This window comes from Sphaerodactylus townsendi, linkage group LG02 (genome assembly GCF_021028975.2).
Source record: "Sphaerodactylus townsendi isolate TG3544 linkage group LG02, MPM_Stown_v2.3, whole genome shotgun sequence".
Taxonomy (NCBI): domain Eukaryota; kingdom Metazoa; phylum Chordata; class Lepidosauria; order Squamata; family Sphaerodactylidae; genus Sphaerodactylus; species Sphaerodactylus townsendi.
In genome coordinates, this window is record NC_059426.1 from 102230431 (window position 1) to 102250896 (window position 20466).

The window sequence follows — 20466 nt, forward strand, 5'->3', positions numbered from 1 at the left end:
ACTCTAATCATTAGAACTCTAACCACCTAATTGATATTTACTTCTGCATCTCTATGCTGAGAGACCTGAAGGGCTTTTTTGTTTTTTGTTGCCACTCAAGTTTTTCAATAAGTGCATGAAAGGTATTTCATAAATATCTTAAGGCTGTATGTTACATTGTAATAATAATTTCAGGGATTAAAACTTAAAACAGACACTATCACAAGTTGTATCTTTTAAACACTAGACATTTATTTTTTTTATTTTTCCTGAACTCATACATTATAGGATAGACTCTATTTTGTAACATCAGAATATAATAGGCAAATATATAATACAGTAAATTGCATTTGTACACATAAATACAAAATTTGAGGTAGGGCCTCAAGAATAATGACTTCTTAAATGAATAATGTATATTATCATAGGTGCTATATAAGATATATATGTATGTATATATACGGTATGCATCTTTTGAAACATAATATATTCTTTTTTCCATTAGCTTATACATGGAGAAAATATAATATCCTGATTAGGGTACATATCTTTATCCATAGGCAGCAGTACCCCTGAAGAATGCATGTAAGTATTTATGACATTACGCAAGTAATTAAGAATTAACCTATTCCATGATAGGTTCACAATAAAGTGCCTAGAAGACACAAAATACACTATATACTCTAGGTGATGGACAACAATATATTCTAGTCAAACACTAATTTTATACCTAACAGTGAAATACACCTATAAGGCAAATGGTTACCTGAAGATGTATTTAAAACATGGTGGGCAAATCATACTATTGCAAGCAATAAGGTCCAGCCCAGCTATCACATTTTAAATTCAACCCATCAATAGCACACATCCTCTCTCTCTCACGCGCTTGCATTTTCTTTGGTTATCGGCTGCCTGAGAGTGACAAAGGCAGAAACCATAAGTATCTTAAAAGCATTTTTTCTCCCCTCTCTCTGAAGTCTGTAGTATAGGTCCCATGGAATGCTAAGTTTCAGCCATGTCAGTAATGCGCAGTTTACTATGCGCAGAGGGTTTAGCTACAGGCTAGTAAAACAGAATCTCATAAACACACCAGGTCAGTGGCAACATTTAGCATTTCTGCTTAAAGCACTTCTTGGGAGCAATCCACCACTGCTGCACATCCCCTCAATTCATTTCAGTGTGACTTATGGGAGATTGGGGTGGTATTCTTCCCGTCAGGCCACATTTAAAGGGATGAAAGTTGTATAGCAGCATCTGCTGGATTAACCTCTCCGTGTAACAGAGGAACACCTGCTGTGCCTGCAAGGAGAAAGCATCAACATCCTATTCTTTTCTTTCTTCATTTGAGACAGGAAACCTGCAAAAAGGTGCAGTTTAATAGGAAATAAAAAGCAGCATCTGCATGAAATAAGCAGTAATCTTAGTAAGAGACCATGATAAGCCATAAACGTGCATGTATATAAAAAGGTATAAGTGAGCAGAGGGGAGGCTCATCAATGTTAAATGGTATTTTATGGGGAAAGAAACTACAGTAAAGAAGAAACAATGAAGGTTTTTCTTTTAAGTGCAGAAGCATGTCTATCCAATCAGTGGAGCAGAACCTGTCAGATACAGTATCTTGATCCAAATGAAGCATCAGCCTAACATTCCATGCCTTTATGTCAAAAGTCATTTTGTTAAACCCTCCTTTTGGAAACAAAGTGCTGCTATATCACATAGAAACACAGGTACTATACATATGACCCTAAACAATTTGAAGGTGGAATATTTCTGCCTCAAATATAATTCTTAAATATACAATAGTGCAGATGGCTTATTCAAAAGTTAGCCTTATTTGTTAGACAAAATTTGTTAGACAAAGATAGTTCACCATTAGACTTTTACTCTTTTTTTATTTGCAGGTTCTACAGTTATAGAAATTGATATGTCACCTGTCTGGAAATATGGCTTTTTTCATTCTTTTACACTTTGAAAATTATAGTTACTAAAATACTTTTGTGTTCAGCAAGTGATTTTAAATATATGTGCAGTCTCTATCAGATAATCCAAACAGCTAAGATATATGCAGAATATTTGGTAGTTTAAATTCATATACTATGCTTGATAAATTTCGAAATGATCAAACTCCTTTACTTTTAAGGGGCCAAATCAATTAAAATGGATTTTTAAAAGATTTTCTAGATTTCGTTCTTTAGATATTAGACAGAAACGAAAGGTAGACTGTCTATGTGGAGCACACTCAACTCTGGATTTCATGTCAAGAAAGGTTTTGCCATCAAATTCAATGGAAAATTACTACAATTAGAAAAACAGACATTTCAAAATAGTTATTTTTGCTAACTTTACAGTGTGATAGAATGTGATGTTTTATGCCACTGCAGATACTTTTTCAGATTATACGTTTTCAATTCTCAGATTACATGTTGCATTTCTCATGTCCCCCAGAATGTTTGTACAGATGGCATTAAGCGCCAATTGATACGGTAGTCAGACTCTTGTGATGATCTTGTTGTCTGCTGCTTCTACAGAACAGAGAAGTCAGTCATTGGCTTGTCCCACTGCCATTTTTTGAGCAATAGCCAATGTATACCAAAAGCTAAATCATGTGGGTAGTGCTAGTGCATATGATTACCAGGGGTATATGCAGGAGTCAGAAACAAGCCTGTGGGTTACATAAATCAACTCTAACTTGATTATCAATAATTGGAGGAAAATAATTAATTTCTATTCCAACAAATTTGCCTTTAAAGCACAATTTAAAGTGTTGGTGATGGCCTTTAAAGTCATACATGGCTTGGGATCAGCATACCTGAAGAACTGTCTGCTTTTTTATGAACCTACTACATTCATCTTCTGAGCCCCTAGTTCAGGTGCTCCTGCCTTCTGAAGTGACCACCTGAGAGAGGGCCTTTTCAGTTGTGGCACCAAAACTCTGCAACTTTCTCCCCAGGGAGACTTATCTGTCCCTTTTTGTTGCTGTCTTCTGCCAGTAGCTGAAGACATTTTTTGTTTTACCTGGTGTTCCCTCAGCAATTCCCTTCTTCCTGCACATATATGCATACAAATAGTTGTTTGTATGTATGTGTATTTTACTGTATTTTGTGCAGATTTTAACTTGTATTTAATTGTTTGATGTGTTATTGTTTGGTCTTAATGGTTTTTAAGGTATGTTTTTAATATGTTTTAAATCCGTTAGCTGCCTTTGGTGGCAGAAAGTCAGGGTATATATTTTCAAAATAGGTAATAAATATTTAAAAGTCATATAAATAGTCTTGGAACTTAAACACACACAGTCTTGGGAAATGGAGGACTCAAGCCATAATCTGCAGTTTCTGTTTAAAAGCAACTAGAATTTATCCCATGTTAAGTTTAAATGGAAACAAAGAAGCATTACTTAATTTTCCAATTAAAATTAGCTTTGATTTGGTCAGATTGTTACCAAGTTATGTTAAATCCTAGTATGTATATTTCTGTTCATACAGATACTGCAGTGGTTCCTATTACAATCACCAGGCTTGCTTGACTTCCACTGCTTCTAGTAATATGCAAAGAACATAGAACTTAGAACAGGGAAAGTTCACAAATATGTGTGTGTGTGGGGGGGGGTCACATAAAAAAGAATATTTGCACCACAAATATTACCTTCTTATCTTAAAAGCTGAATTTTCATCCAATAAGACTTGGAATGATCACAGAAACTACTCTAGAGATCTGCAAAGCCCCCTTAAAATAAAATTAGGAGGGGGAAGAGATGGCAATTATCCTTTTTATTGTTGATTTTGTTTGATAAATGTTTATTGGTTTTAGTTTTCTTAGCATGCTACTTGGAGTATTCTTTTTAGCAGGTAGCTGACTAGTCAGGTTTAAAAGTAATATATTAAATTATTTAATTACTGCTGAAATGCAGCCTACTCAGTAGTGGATTGAGTTACTAAAATAAAAGCACATTGAAAACAAATGGGAAAATTATCCAATACAATAAATACAAGCAGAAGATTACTAGGTTGTAGTATTGTTCTTTTCTCCACCCCCCTGGTTAGAAAAGAATGCTCATCATTTACCTTGCAACAGATTTTTATTCCCCAGCCATGGATGTTTACAAAAGCTAATTTCCAGCTCATGTTTATGAAATTCATTATGCCAAGAGCAAGAGGTGGCTCTTCAAAGCAGAGCTCAGACAGAAAGAATAAATCTCAGAACAAATGTGGAATAGCAGATTCCCACTGCATCAGCCCCCAGCACTACGGGGATGCTGGTAAGCTTGTGGGACATTTATAGTCTTGATCCTTCAAGCTATTTGAGGACCATTGAAAACTCCCAAAGCACAACCTACTGACATATAGCTTGTTCAGTTCTGTGGAATACTTATGGACAAATCCCATTCCTTTCATTGGAGCAGTTTTGGAAGAGATTCCAGAAGATTTAGCTTATCTAGTTTGGGGGGAGTGGGGTTAACAATACTTTTAAAAATCTGTTTTCCATTTAATTTGATGGCAAGTTGATTGTGCTTCAATAGCTGCCAATGGATTGACAGTCATCCTGCAGCAGCACAGAACTGGCAACACTATTTGCCTCATGGAAGAGAAAGTTCAGCAAAACCTAGCCAGAGTTAAGCACATTTAACTCCCATGTCTTTTAATAAGTAATATTTTTGCACGGGATATGAAAAGGTTCTTAACTTGGCTGGATTGTACCCTTCATTTGTATTAATTTTTAAATATATATATACATATACACACAAAATAAATATATATTTTAAAACTACATAAAGGTTTAGTATTTTTGTTTGCATTTTTTAAAATTTGAATTTTTACCCAATAGGATGAAAGCGGCACATCTACAAGACACAGATTTTTTAAAACTCAAGAGTTACCTGAGACCCTGTAATGTGAAGACGGACAGACTAAAGGAAGGCTATGATATAGACAGTTCCCTGAAAGGAAGTACGGTTAGATTGGTTACTACGAACACTGGAAGGAAGGAAAGAAACAAGCAGAACTACTCTAAAACTCACCATCTCTACACTGGTTGCTAAAGTATTTCATAGGGACATATAACAGCACTAGTACACACTACGTGAACACTGATAACTTTTTCAAACCTGATATACGCATGTATAGGATACAAGAGGATACTAAAGGTTACAGTCTTGCCAATTATTTTTCTTCCTCATGTATAGTGCATTTATAATAAACGGGTTATTTCTATGGAGTTCATTGAATGTATTCTCACAAGCTGTACTTTCAGTCTACTTGTTAGATAAAAACTATTTAAGGTTAATATTTATATATCACTGTGCACAGTGCAATGCTATGGTATGTAGCGCATGCAGATAACATAATGGAGCTTTGTTGATGACTGATGTGCCAAGCAGCTAAACTCTTGCTCTCTCTTGCTTTACACTGTCCCCATTTCCTTTGCAATGTGAGTTGGTGGTTTATGATTTTGGAATGACCACAAGATAGGGAGGGATTTTGAAATGGCCACAAGAGCAGTAAAGGCAAAGTATATACACCTCAGATTATTGTTTGGAGGAAGAATCTGTCTTTACAAAAGTGCGCATGGATATAACATCAACAACTATATAGACTAACTTCAGGGTTCAGTTATTTTATCCACCCTGCTGGCTGAAAGAGGATACATTGAAAGACTGTATAAAGAACTTTGTAAGAAAAGAGCAGTGGCATAGCACATAGCTGAACAACAACAGCTGAATGCAAACAAGTGTCTTGCATGTGGAAGCTAGGAGATTTACACTACCAGAAGAATAGAAAGTTAGGTATAAATTATAAGATGGGTTCTTGAAAAGGACAGATTATAAATCAGGTGTGGGCAAATGGGAAACATGAGTGGGACTTAAAATAGGGCTTGGATTTCCCCCCTCAATTTATCAATAAAATGAAGATTTAAGGAAGAACTGAAGCATTTAATAAAAAACAAAACCTAGCAGATTATTAACTAAAATGCATGAAATTAATTAAGACAGGTGTGCCCATCTGTCTTTGTTTGGCACACTTTCATGTCAGATTTCACAGATACAGCTTTGTTTCACACAATTCGTTTTATCATGCTCTTCCGATTGTTTCCTCCTCCCCCCCACCCAATGTCTTTAACAGAGCCTGAAAGGCTTGTTAATCTTTCTCTACAGCACTGCCAAGTATAATTTCATATTAGTGCACTATATTGAGAGGCTGCCTTCTTGCTTTTGTTGCAAAGCAAAACAACCTGTGCCATTGTAACTAGCAGCTCTCAAACGGAAGACATATTGGCAGAATCACTGAGCCACACTCAGCTCCTGTGGTTATAAACACCAGGCGCTTGATTCAGTTAACTTTTGGTGGAGATCCTCCATTTTTACACCTAGCATTACAGATGTGGGAATCTAGTCCCATGTGCCCAATACAATTCTGAGCTGCATCTTGCAATACTCTATTGTTTTATATGCTCAGCATATCAATTTTGTATGTGATTGTCCTGATAATTTCAGGATGGGGGGCATTGTTCAGTAAAAGAGCAGCACTTTTTCATGTACGATGCTTCATATTCAAACCATAGCATCATAATTAAAAAACATTGTGGGCTGGGAAAGGCTTTGGCCTGAGAGATTCAATTCATTATTTGCTAACAGTCATGCTTGGTAGAGGTGGGTTCAACGGGCAATAAGGTATAAGGCAACTTATCCTATCTGTAGATCCAGAATTTACAGTCACACATGCCTTTAAGCAGTTCCTTAAAGCAACTGTTTGTTGCAACTCAGGGCAAATAGATATGAAATAGATTTGCCCAGATGGTAGCCTGATCAATTGGTTGTTGTCATTGGATAGTTTTACACATCAAGACACCTGCTCCCCAATGGCCCCTTAGGGCCCAATTTAATTTCCTTTAAAATCAATGAACACAGAGCAGGTAAACAAATTGTTGCAGCTTTGCATCCCCTCAAGGGAAACCTAGCCACTTGCCCACTACTACCATAGTCCTGCATTTACTGATTTTTGCATGTTGTGAAATAGGTTACAGGAATACCTATGCTTGATTGATTCTGTGATGAAAATCAGATTTTTGGAATCCAGCAATAAGATGAAAAGCTACGGCTACAGCCTCCATCTAGTGATCTTCTGTATGTGACATACATTTGCCAACCACCTTGTTCCTCAGCACAGCTGAATGAGAGGGAGTGCTCATGGGATGCCCAGATATGGCGCCAGAAACTTACAACCCACCCCTGTGACTGTAACAAAAGTAGATTATGTCAATTAATTGTGAAGAGCATAATTGGCCTGGCACTGATGGAAGCCATTTCCCTGTGCATCTGATTCACATCCATTTTTTCACAGTGAAACTACTTTTTCGTGGACACCACTGGGTATGTGTGCATACAAACACACTAGAATCCAGTACTTAAAGTGGTCACTGTGGTTCTCTACTATAAGCATACAATGATGAATCCTATTTCCTGAACAATCACTTTCAGGCACTGTGAAAAAGAATAAAAAGGGACAATGAAAGAAAGAAAGCTCAAAGGAATGACTATACAATGTGGTCACAAAGTAGGGAAATTACTAGCACTGGCTCCCCAGTTCAAAATCTTTCGGTGGCAGTTTAAGTCCGAGGGACGATGTTCCCAGTGGGTCTATCATATTCTGGTAGCGTTCACCACGGTGTTTAGCCAAAAATGGCCCCCAGTCTGGTTGTGGAGAGCAGACCAATTTGAGTCTCTGGAATAGTAAACAACAACAAAAATAGGGGGCAGGTGTCAGTTGCAAAAGTGGATCATGGTCGGCTGAAATTGGTTGTGTTAGTTACCCTACAAGGCAATATTAAAATACTCTTCTATTCAGTGTTTGTTTTCTACACATATGCAAGATTAGTAGAGGATAAAGTGTCCAGATTTTCATTATCTAACTTTCCCCTTGTTCGCTCTCTCATTACTTCCCCAGTCAGCCACAGAAGAACAATTCATAATAATGGCCACCAATCACCAACCTCACATAGCGAAGGACATGTGCTCAATTATTTAGCCCAATTGTCTGAGCAGTGGGTTGCTGCATTAAAATAATTGGATTTTTGTTTAGCAAATTTCCCAAAAGTATACAGATGACCAAAAAGTAATACATTGCTGGGAGTGAACAAAGATTTTAATTATCAGATCACAAATAATTTTACTTTGGTTTATGGAGATGGGAAAAGGGAGGAAACTGTGTGTTAACTCTGCATAGGTACAAACAATGACAATCTCATTCATCTTGCCACTGATTTTTTTTTGAAAAATATAATTTGATTGGGCATTGTATATAGAAATAGGGAAAGAAAACATATTTCTGATGGTTTAAAAGGGAACAATTAAATGTTTATTACCTATTAAAGGAAATCAAGGCTCCATATCAGTTATTTTAATTTCCACTTAATTACCAGTTTGCAGCCTTTACGTCCCAAATGAACAGTAAAGAACTGGATAGTTCAGGAAATTGTGTACCAAAAATGAAATAACTGCTGTACAGAAATAAATTTCTCTCAAACAAGACGGAACATTTTCAGTATTGCTTGGTACTATAGTTAGAAAGTAGGGATGCCACTATGTTTGGTTAATATACCAGTTCCAAGATTAGAGGGCAAGAAACATAGTGACTGACTTGAATGGGACCCCTTGCATGCTGTTTCCCAGCAATTCTTTTTAAAAAGCATTTTGAAAATGTTTTCACTTGCTGTGCAATCTCTTTAAACCATTTCCTGTGGCTCTGCACAGTTCCCAGACTTTCTTGTTGGCACCAATTTTTGAATTTGCTTCTGCTATCTCATGCTGCATTTCTGTCAAGTTCTTTTGGGTGGGGGTGGGGGAGTTGTGTCTCCCCAAAATCAAAACCTGTCTATTATCACTTATTTTACTAGTTAAGTAGAACAGAAATTAATTTGCAACTAAAAAATTCTCCTCAAAACTCCTTTATGAATATTGATGTTTAATCTCGATATTTTGAGCTGTCCAAGTATGCAGACCTATGCAGTCTCACAGCTAATACAAACCTGACATGACTGAAGAAATAAAAGCAACTACTTCACTAGAATAAGATTTCAAATGCAAACACACATAGATAAGTAATATAAAGGGGGGAAAGGTCTGTGAATTTGCACCCACCAACAGTGTAGACATTAAGGCATGTAGACTGTGCAGGTCAGATACGCACTGAATATATATCCAATCACCCTTAAACCTTGAAGCCGAACCCATTTAAAAGAACTCTATCTTATACATTGAAAACAGAGGGAGGATAAGATTTACCTCAATAAATTTGCCAGGAGCTATGTGCATTTTTATCACAAACATAATTGGAATCCAGATAACAGAACAAGCCAACATCAGCCATCCAAGTACCATAGACCAGCCCGGGTAGTGATAGCTGCCATAAGTCATTGGTTCCCACTGATAGAAGCTGAAGCAAAGGATGAACTGGTAAAAGAACACATATAAACATACACATATTAGCTGTGTGTACATTACCATACATGTATTATATGATTCATATAATTGTGTGTGGTGTGTATAAATGCATATTGATAAAAATATAGAACCATACAAATACACAATTAATGTGTGTCGGTTATCAGATTTCAAACTCTGTAGCCCCACTGAAACTCTAGCATAATTCCACAGAAAACAATGAAACCAAGTTAGATTTACATGAGCAAATGATACCAGGATCTTATTCTGATAATAAAAAGTTCTGTTACATAGTCTGTTGGCAGTGTAGCATCAAGCAATTAACTTCAGTTTATTCCACTTATTGCATAAAGAACAGTGTCTCTGCTTATGTTTGAGCCTAATTCAGTAATGACCATGAACTCCTTATACACATTCAATAATTGCATGCTGCAGATTTATAGCAGTGTTGCCAAAAATGCCCATATAAAATAACTGGCTATTTTGCAGGAAATGTGGATCAATTTAAACTGTAATCTTAACTATTCAAATACATCAAATATCTGTTTTAACAGAAACCGCCATAAGCAAGAAAGATGAAGATGTCCTGTGCATTTCTGCTGAATGCAACGCATTGTTTTCAGCAATCAATGGATACAATTTTTTTTATCCAGAATCCTGTACATTGTGCTGTAATATCCTTCCCAGGTGTTTGAGAAGGTGGCTTCAAATGGGGCAATGCTGGATGGGAAGTGACTGAGAAATCTCTGCCTCTCCTCCCTAAAATTGCTGATTTAAAAGAAAAAGGATGAAGGAGAAATAGACACAACTGCTGCACTTCATTTCGGGTCACCAAACGGGTGGGGGAGTCCAGATGATATGGGGGCATTTTCCTTTTCCATTTATGGACATTTCCCTTTTCTATTTATGGACAAGAGAAAGAATGTATTGTTGAAGGCTTTCACGGCTGGAACCACTGCGGTGTTGTGGGCGTTTTGGGTTGTATGGTCATGTTCCAGTAGCATTTTCTCCTAACGTTTCGCCTGCATCTGTGACTGGCATCTTCAGAGGCTAAACATCAGGAGAAAATGCTACTGGAACACAGCCATGGAGCCGGAAACCCCACAACACCGCAAGAGAAAGAATGCCATTTTTTCTCTAGCCCATTTATTTTTAATTATTCTCTTTCTTTTTTACCCTGTTTAAAAAGCTTGTTAGGATTGGGGGGAGGGGGGGCTTGCCCCAGCAGGTGAAGCTTGTTTCTGTGACTTCGGGCTGAGAAATTCAAAATAGTTGCTATGGGCCACTTCTTGGTTGCTACTGAAGATTGTATGTGGCAGGCAGATGGCAGGCAGGCAGCAACACAGAAACTGCATGGATGCAGTGGTGGTTGATCTACAGCTCTGCAGTGGGGCATAAAGAAGGGGGAAGATACACATTGGTGGCCTGGGCTGGGAGGAAGTCCAGTCAGATTCTATAGCTGCCCTAGAACTTTTAAAGACATAGACAGATTTTTTCTGTGAGCTGTCAATTCTATCGAGGGCCCAAGCTAATAAGTTAATACATTGTTTAACAAGACTCAATCTGTTAGGGGCCCTTTCCACTCAAACCTTATAAAATGTTTTGAGGCAGGAAATAAAACACTTCCTTCATAAAGTTCCACATAGTATGTACCCCCAAACATTTTATTTCCAGCCTCAAAATGTTTTAAATGAATCCCCTTTTAAAAGGATTCTTTGGTTGAAATGTTTTCAAAACATCTTCAGTTGCTGTCTGATCTATTTACTGTGTTTCACATGCTTTTCTGCTTCCCTGAACTTTTTCTCTGGCACCATTTTCTGAGCTCACAGTTCCCCTTTGCCTGTTTATTTGCAACATATTTTCTGTTTGCTCTTTTATTGTGTGGGTGGGGGGGCAATCTTTGAAGCATTGAGTATACCAGTAGTATAGAATGCAACACGAGGCTGTGAAGCATTGAAGCATTGATTCAACACAGAACTGAAAAGGGGGGGGGGGAGGTCATGTAATGGCAGCCAGGAATTGTTTCAAGGGGTGAATGCAGACATACATCATTGTAAAGAGAGGGGAGGGGGATGAAAATGTTTTAGAAACATTTTAGGGATTTGTGAGGAAAAGACCAGCGTTGTGAGTTGAGACTAGGAATATCTGGGTTTAAATCCCTGTTCATTCATAAAGCTCAGTGAGTGACTGGTGCCAGTCACTATCTCACTTAGCCTACCTCACAACTCTGTCATGATCAAATGGAGTCTATGTATGCTTCCATGAGCAATTTGTGGGAAGGCTGGAATAAAACATTTAATAGAAAATATACTTTAATTTCTATAATTTCACTTTGTTATCTGTTTCCACAGAAGCTATTAAAATTTTGTAGGAAGAATTGTTCAGACTTTCATTATTTAACAAGTCTTGCGTTAAACAAAATGTTTTATTTTCACTCCACCCTGATGTCTTTCCCACAATCAGAGCTTTCAGCAGAAGTGTTCTCTTTTGGTCAGTGGGGGAGAAAGAAGAACCATGGTTCCTACAGAGTTCAAAGGCTGCTTGCAGAAATATTAAAAAGATGCATCTTTATAAAGGCTGCAGGAATGATCGTATTTGCTCTGAAATACTTATGTACACCTTTATGAGTGTGACTGCTCCCCAGGCTTTTTTAAAAAAATTGGGACCCTAATTCTCACCTCAGTAGCAATACTTAGATCAATAAAATGTTATTACATGTAGAATCTTAGAACAAAGATTGTCACCTTCAGTCTGGAAAGGCAAAGATACTCTTAATTATAAAGGGTTAAATCTGGATTATTTTCAGACAGCTGAAAAGTTAGGAGGGAGAGGATGAAAGATCCTTTTATCTCACAGCCAATAGCAGATGCTAAGAAAATATAATGGCATAGGGTCATGCTCAGAAGAAGGTATGGGGATGCCTTACTTAGGAATTAATATCCTAGGCATTGTGAACATATGGCTGTTCTATTCTGCCTTTAGAATTTGAACATTGCTCATGTTTTAAAATAAACATGTGTAACAGATTTTTCCCCTTAACAAAGCTAAGTAACAATTGCAGTGAAATAAGAGAAAACTCAGGAAGATTGTAAATTAATATAATTAATAACTGTGTTCCATATTTTTCAAAAATGGTAATATGGATACAATACTAGCCAGAAGTTTATACAACTATCTTGATTACTCTAGAAAATTACGTATACTTTCCCTCCCTCTCCTGCTCAAAATACCACAAATTCTCTGAAGGACATCGAAAAACAAAAAGAAAAGAAAAGAAAATATCAAGACATATGCTGACACCTAGTGGCCACAGGAAGCATCTGCGCCTAAATTGTCATGGACTGTTAGACTGTTTTGGTAGAAAGTATTTTATGCCTTGTATTAAAATACATAAGTTGTGCCAGGCAAGAATAGTTTTTGGCAAGGGCTCACCTTCAGCAAACTTGATAAAGAGAAAAATAATTCTACAAGAAATAAGCCCTTGGCATTGGATTGCTCCACCCATTCTCAATATGGTAAAATTTCTGAGAAAGATGGCAGCATTTCTCCAAGCCATCATTGATTAAAATACCTCTATCCCAATTTTTGATTCCAGAGCCCTTAAAAGGGCTTGCAATTGCAAAAATGTTATAATTCACAGGAAATGCATTAATAAAACGCTTTAAAATGGGTAGAATTGAAAAAAACAAGTCACTAAAAATCACATGTATCCCCCCCAAAAAACCCAGATAAGCCAGGAAGTCAATTGAGCTGTACACCATAAAAATCAGAATGAAGTCACTCCAGAAGCCTTACTAAACCGAATGGGCTTAGCCAATATTGGAAAGGCTCTTGGGGAAGGGAATTGTAGGATCTTGGTACTACTGCAACAAAGGTCTCATCCTGTTTAGAATCTTGCCAAGCATCTGAATGAAAACAAACAAACAAACAAATATGAAAAAGGAAACCCAGCTCCCACCCTTCTGGGGTACCAGGAAAAGAGGCCTGAAAGCATCTCTAAAGACCCCTGCATGTAAAAAAAGAGGCAAAGAAGTTTTATATATACTTCTATATATGTTTCACCTTGTGCAATGCATATTGGCACACAGCATAATCTCATTCATCGAGAGGTAAGAATCTCAAGTACAGCCTTCTGAACCCTCTCTCACACCAGCCTGATTGAAAATAATCAGGAATTGTACATTTCAGTGAGCTTGGAGAACTTCTTAGCACCCTTCACTGGCCCATTTTCAAATAGCTGCTAGACAAGGGTGGTATAGGTTGTTCACATACATAACACATGAAAACTCAGAATCCAAGGATCCGAGTGTAAAGCAGACACAGCCACCCAGAGAACAAAGATTATGCTGGGACAGGTCCAGCATCTAAAAAGTGGGCTTATTTATGTCAATTATATTTTAAACATTTAGGTTACAGCACGGCTATTGTTTATTTTAAGGAATGGCAGAGTTACTGAATAGCTATTGTGGCTGCTAAAGCATCTTTAGCAGGAGGAACATTGAGAAAAGGCAGATGCTCTGGGACTCCCACCCTTTTCCTCTCCCCACTCTCTCATTTCTTACTGTTAAAATAGTTGGGGTCACAAATGCCCAACAGACCCTCCAGAATTTGCTTGGCTGGAATCCAATCATCATCTCAATATCTTCACAAAATCTTTGCAAGCCTGTAAAATAAATACATGTAAATTACGTTTTAAAAATGCAAAAGAGACCAGGCTGCAGCTTACAAAATCGCAATAGTGATCTCCCTTGTGTCTTATTATGGGAACAGACACTCCTGACTTGTCAGTCTAATGCCTTAAAAGATATTCTATCCATGTGGTACAATGTGGAGTATTACACTGAAAGCCATCCTAATAAATTATTTACTTTCCAAAAATGGTATTTTACATGCTTATTAGGCATATTTCAGAAAGCTGTTTTCTTAACATCCTGGGACCCAAAGAATGCTACTATAATTATTACAGATGCAGTGCTATATACTTTTTCCCCATTTTTATCCTGAATCCTTACAGCCAGGCACTGTTTTTGTTGTGATGAAAGCATTCATGGCAGCATTATTCACTGGATAGCTCTCCTGAAAACAAAGTTTTAGAAATCTGAACCATATTGCTAAATACCTCTCTGTTAAAGTTCGGTTGTTAGTGTTTGTATTAATATTAAAGATATGAGTCTAATGCTTCTAATGCACCTTTTTGAAAGTGGTTTTATATGTTTCCCACTGGTAAATTGCTTAATATGATGTAGTGGTTAAGAGCGGTGGACTCTGATCTGGAGAACTGGGTTTGATCCCCAACTCCTTTAGATGAGTGAGGGACTCTAATCTGATAAACTGGGTTTGTTTCCTTGCTCCATCACATGAAACCAGTTGGCAAGGTGCTTAGGAAAAGAATATTCATACCAACATTTATTTTCCTCTGTTATCAAGGAATCAAATTTATGTTAAACCATTAAACAGCATACAAATTATTGAGTGAAATCATCAGGGGATTGTTTGAACAGAAGTGTTTTCTTTGACATTAATTCATACATTATTTCAGTTCATTGACTCTTTTGTTTGCCAGACTTTCACAAAGCGGTCACATTATCTGGTTTGTTGAACCAGTTCTATGCATACAGCAGGGGCCTTGAATCTGATTTATCATGGGACAAATATTATATTGGAGCAACATTTTTTAGGCTTGTGTATAGCAAAACGACACCACTTTGCACTGAGTTAGAAATAGACTGAGTGATTTCTTTTCCTTGATTTCTCATTGTCATTCCTCTCACCTTTCTACCACTAAACCACCTCTGTTCAGTAATAGATGTTTTCTAGCAGAGCCCCTGGAATGCTGAAGCACTGCCATGGCTACTAATTATTCACTCTCAAAGAACAAAACCAGCCCACCTTAATGCAAAATAAAACATGTCACTTCTCTACTTCTGTGAAAGTGACAAGAAGTGAGGGATCAAGGCTGACATTTCTCTGTGATGTACATTTCAGATTTTTAGCCTCCCTCTGTGAAAAAAAACAAACTATGATTCTCCTACCATTCAAAATACACAGAATCTTTTCCACCCAATTGCATCTACTATAGCAAGTGGATACAGTTTTCAATGATGTGAATTAACCATCAGCGGCAATATGGCAACACACACACACACACACACACACACACACACACACACACAAGAACAAATAGTCAAATCTGTCAGTTACTACTTAAAAAACTGAAACATCATCTAATGACTTGAGTCTAGAATAGCTATCCCAAAACTATTTCCAGACATGAAGTTATCCTATTATCTTGGCCCTAATAAATCCTTAGTATCAACATGGAACCAATAAAGAAAGACCTGAAAAAAAATACAAGCTTGCTGTGATTATCTTTGAGCTTTAGTATGGTGTTCATTACTAGCCATTTCACTAATGACTTTGGTCCCTACCGCACATGCAGGATAGTGCACTTTCAATCCACTTTCACAACTCCTCTGAAGATTCCAGTCACAGATGCAGGTGAAACGTCAGGAGAAAATACTACTGGGACACGGCCATACAACCCGGAAAACCCACAATATCCACTTTCTCAACTGTTTGCAAGTAGATTTTGCTATTCCGCACACAGCTGCAAAGTGCATTGAAAGTGGATTGAAAGTGCATTATTCTGCATGTGTGGAAGGAGTCTTAGATGTGCCATGTTCGGTGTTCAATGTTTAGCTTTGTAGGGTTTCGATAATAAGTATCCATATCATATTAGTCATTCACACCCCAGGCTAAACCCGTATGTGCAAAATGACGCAGAAAAGGTCTTAAACTTTAAGCAAGGAGATTAAACTATAACAAAAAGATCTGGCATAATTATTATGCAACAGTATCTATTATGAGAGGTTTTTTTGCTTACACGGTGGATCTGTAAAAACATGCGTACATCATAGATTCTAACCTTAGAAGGGGCTAAGAATGTCTAACATGGAAGCCTCAACATTTCCATAGTTCCTGGAATTCTGCTGCAGAAACCACAAGATTTAAACTGGCATTAAACTGATGTAAAAAGAATATCACTGAGATATTGCTGGAGAGTTTCAACTACCATTAATGGTGTACAGAATTAGCAATTTAACTGTATTTAAAGTCACATCCCTACATCCAACCCAGTCCCTCAATAAAATAAAAAACTACACTTTCATAGCTCATAGTGATAAAGCTGCTATGAAAAGCAGCTGCCTTGTTAACAGTGAGGCACTTTACAGCATTATCATAAGTAGTGCTAAACATGGTACTTGAATTTCCATGTTTGGAAATTATACCCACACACGATTTTAAAATGGCTGGTGTACACTTCTGTATTCAGAACTGATGTGAGGGAGACTAAAAGCAATCTTTAGGGTTATTTTTGAGAACTCCTGTAGACATTGATAAAAACTATTGTGGTAAAGATTGTCATAAAAGAGATTAAACTCCCCAGGATAGGGATATGACAAATATTATTTACTAGCGGGGCCCGGCCACGCGTTGCTGTGGCTTATGGTGGTGAAATGGGAAAGGAACAGTAGCAGCAAATCAATTGCAGAGGCCAGCAGTATGTGCTCATGCAAACACACAGTCTGATACTGTGCAATGTCATTGATGTGTGTGCCCGCATTCCTAGGGGGGGAATGGAAAGGCACCCCTCCCACACATCTAGGCTGGTTGGTCATGATCCTGTACCTGGGAGTAAGTTTCGTTGGTGGCAATGGGTGCCACTTCTGAGGAAGCCCTCTGAGGGGCGCAACGCAGCCATTCAAAGTATGTCACGGTTGCTGTACCGAGCTCACTCCTGAGTAATGCGTGCCTGGTTTTCTTAACTGTAACCGCAGTATTCAGGGAATCTAGGGTGCCTGGCCCCTCCCTCCCATCCCTTGCATGTCGCCCCTCACTCTCTTCCCGCCCTCACTTCTCTTCCCTTATATGCCACCCCTCCCCCTCCTTCCCTTCCCTTTCTCTCTGCTAGGGTGGGTGGGTCATATCAAGATGCTGGGCCCCCTGCCTCCCCTCCCTTGCATGCCACCCCTCATTCTCTCCCCTCTCTCACTTCTCTTCTCTTGCATGCTTCCCCCTCCATCCCTTTCCCCTCCCTCCCTCTCTTCCCTTGCATGCCACCCCTCCCTCTCCCTCCCTTCCCTCCCCCTCATGTGTATGTGTTTCACTTCCACTTGAGTTATTGCCTATGTACTGTTTTCACTGCTCATATCTGGCCATCTGAGTGAACATTCTAAGCAGCACCAACATTCTAAGGGTGACAGATACACACAGGCAGCTGCATGTCCTTCACCATGGAGCGCCAGGAAAAAGGCATTTTACCTGGGCCATGTGTGAAATTTCAGGTATGTGAACACCTAAAAACACTCTCACCTGGCTGACTATAGTGGCTGTGAATTTTCAGAGGAATTGGCCCAGCAGTTACTGAGTTATACTATCATGAACAAAAACACTGTTAGCTTTTTATATATATATAGATGACAAAGACATTTTAGGGACACTGGAATCTTAAATCTTCCACACCACTCCTCTGCCCATCCACTATACCAGTGGTTCCCGATCCAAGTATGAGAACTCCTTTCTAACATCAACAATTTTTGCAAATCCCCCACATGACTTTAGTTGTACTATTAGCATTTGTTGATCGAGAAAATACATGATGACAAAAAGATCAAAATGATAATTCTTAGTGCATATATGGATTCGCAGACTTTTTGCAATAACTTTGTGGACCCCCACAGGTCCCCAGCCCCAGAGGCGGAGTGAGGGGAAACTGTGCCCAGGGTGTGCGTGCGCCCTGCACCCCTACTGCAGCACTGCCCGCCCCTGTCCTGCCCCACAATGCCTCCAGAATGCCATGCCATGCCCCCACCACACATCCTTGATGGTCCGGCCATGCCTCCACCACTGCTCTGCCTGGTGTATCGCCCTCCCCCGCCCCATGGGCACATTGCCACTGCCCAGCCCTAAGGCTGGGAGCCCTTGCACTAGACATGATAAATGCTTCTCCTCATCATGAAGTAACAAATACATGAAGTAACAAATAGAACCGGGAAAGCAAGGGGGCAGTGAAAAAATCAGTTTGCCTTCATCCTTGGAAACAGGTGATACTGGGAGGAGAAAGGGAGAGTGAAAGCAAGGGGGAATGCATATGAGGAATCGTGTGGCTGGTTTTCAGGGAGAACTGAAAACAGTTGCTAATTGTAAGAGAATTATATGCATAAGGAAAAGGGAACATTTGCTACAGGATTAGCATCTAGCTTTTGGGGGACAGGATCCATTTGTCTGCGCCTAACTGCCCTGAACACACTTGACATTCAGCCTGCCATATTTCACACTAAAGAAAAATATAAAACATAAGTATAAATTATCAACAGCACAATTTTACATTTCTTCTCCTCTGGCCATTTGTCCAGAACGAAGCTACCTGAAAATTCATTGTGCCCTTAAGGAAGCATGAAAATAAAGCGGGTTTTGATTGTGCTGGCACGGGAAAAAAATGGATGAAAGCAATTTTCTTTACAACTGCAACACAGCCGTGTCTAACATTCTCAGGCTCAGAAGTGCTTCGTTTTCAAACAAAGCTAATGAGGATTGGGCAGGATTATTATTACATGCAGTACAAAATCCTAATCATGCTTACCACTCATTCATTCCTTATCTTAGGGAAGGACAATAGCGTACATTGCACACAGAAGGCACGCCTGTCCCTGAGATGACGGTGATGCAGCACTAATGAAATGATCTTTGGAATGGATGACCTGAGTGCAGAAGGCTTTCTTCCCCACTCTGATTTAAAAATCTCAGCGAGGAGAACAGATAACTAGAGCCAAAGACAGATTTATTCCATCATACAAGCTGTCACTATAGAAAAGTAAAGTACATAGAGCAAGATGCTGCTCACATGTAACACAATTTTGTGTAATGCATTAAGCTGAAATTAGACTGTGAAAAAAGAGAAACAAGCCAAAAATGCCAGTTTAGCTGCACATTTTAAGCTGTGCATCATTTTCACAAGAGGCATGAATGATACTTTTTATTTTGGATTATATCATTTCATTATGTTTGTAAAATTTTCAAGAGAAAAGTAGACGAATGAAAAATCAAATTCTGCACTGAGATACAGGAAGATAAACAAATTGGTAATTTGCAAGAATATCATAAGTCAGGGCGTTATTCCTATTTTTAGAACAATTACTTTCCGCAAAAGAATTTTAGCAAGCACCATCCTAAAGCGATATCATGCCTTTATCTCCAAAAGTCCTGAAAATTGTCATGTGACAGGTCTGCAGCTTTGTAGGAAAATACAATATCCAGGATTTTTTGGATAAACTGTGGTGGACAACCATGAAGGCTGAACTGATTTTTAAACTCTGAAGTATAGATGTGCTCTAAAAAGACCACTCAGTACTTGATTTAAGCACAGCATAATGTTGCAGACTATTACTCTATCAAATGTTCTGCAGAAGGATTATTCAGTTTTTGAAAAGAATGAAGCATCATAAGTGTCTCAGTTGCAAACTGGCCTGGAGAAAACTTTTTTGTCTCTTTAACAGGGATGTTGTTGACACTATGAAAAATTTCTACTGCACATTTCAACATATTAAGTATTTATTAAAAAGATAGGGCACCCACCACCACAACCCCCGCCCAAGCCAGCTGGCATCCCTACTTAAGATTGGGATATCCTTCGATAAATGGAGAAGGAAAGGGAAACAGAACAACAGGCACCACATTTAACCAAAAACAGTGGTGGTGAACCTATGGCACGCATGCCAGAGGTGGCACTCAGAACCCTCTTTGTGGGCATGCGTGCTGTCACCCCAGTTTGGGCACTCGACAGCGGCATAGCACCAAGAGGGCGAGGGGTGCACGATGCACTGGGCATGCGCCCCTACGAGGGCGTGGCAAGGGCATTCCAGGGGCATGGCGGCAGTGTATCGTGGTGTTCCAGGGGCATTCCAGGGCAGGGCGGGGATGGACAGGGGCATGGCAGGGGTGCAGGGTGCACACGTGCCTCGGGTGCAGTTTCCCCTTGCTCCACCCCGGGCACT

General features: G+C 38.8%; 1 protein-coding gene across 2 annotated transcripts in view; it reads right to left on the reverse strand.

Moving 5' to 3' along the window:
• Positions 1-209: 209 nt before the first annotated feature.
• The window catches only part of SLC6A5 (solute carrier family 6 member 5), an 84548-nt gene continuing 64291 nt past the window's right edge, over positions 210-20466 (reverse strand). For both annotated transcript variants that reach the window (XM_048484104.1, XM_048484103.1), the window contains 3 exons: positions 13975-14075; positions 9254-9421; positions 210-7694 (listed from right to left, as the gene is read on the reverse strand). In XM_048484104.1, the coding sequence (XP_048340061.1) occupies positions 7539-7694; positions 9254-9421; positions 13975-14075 (425 nt within the window). In that variant the 3' untranslated portion in view covers positions 210-7538. The remainder of the gene's footprint in view (positions 7695-9253; positions 9422-13974; positions 14076-20466) is intronic.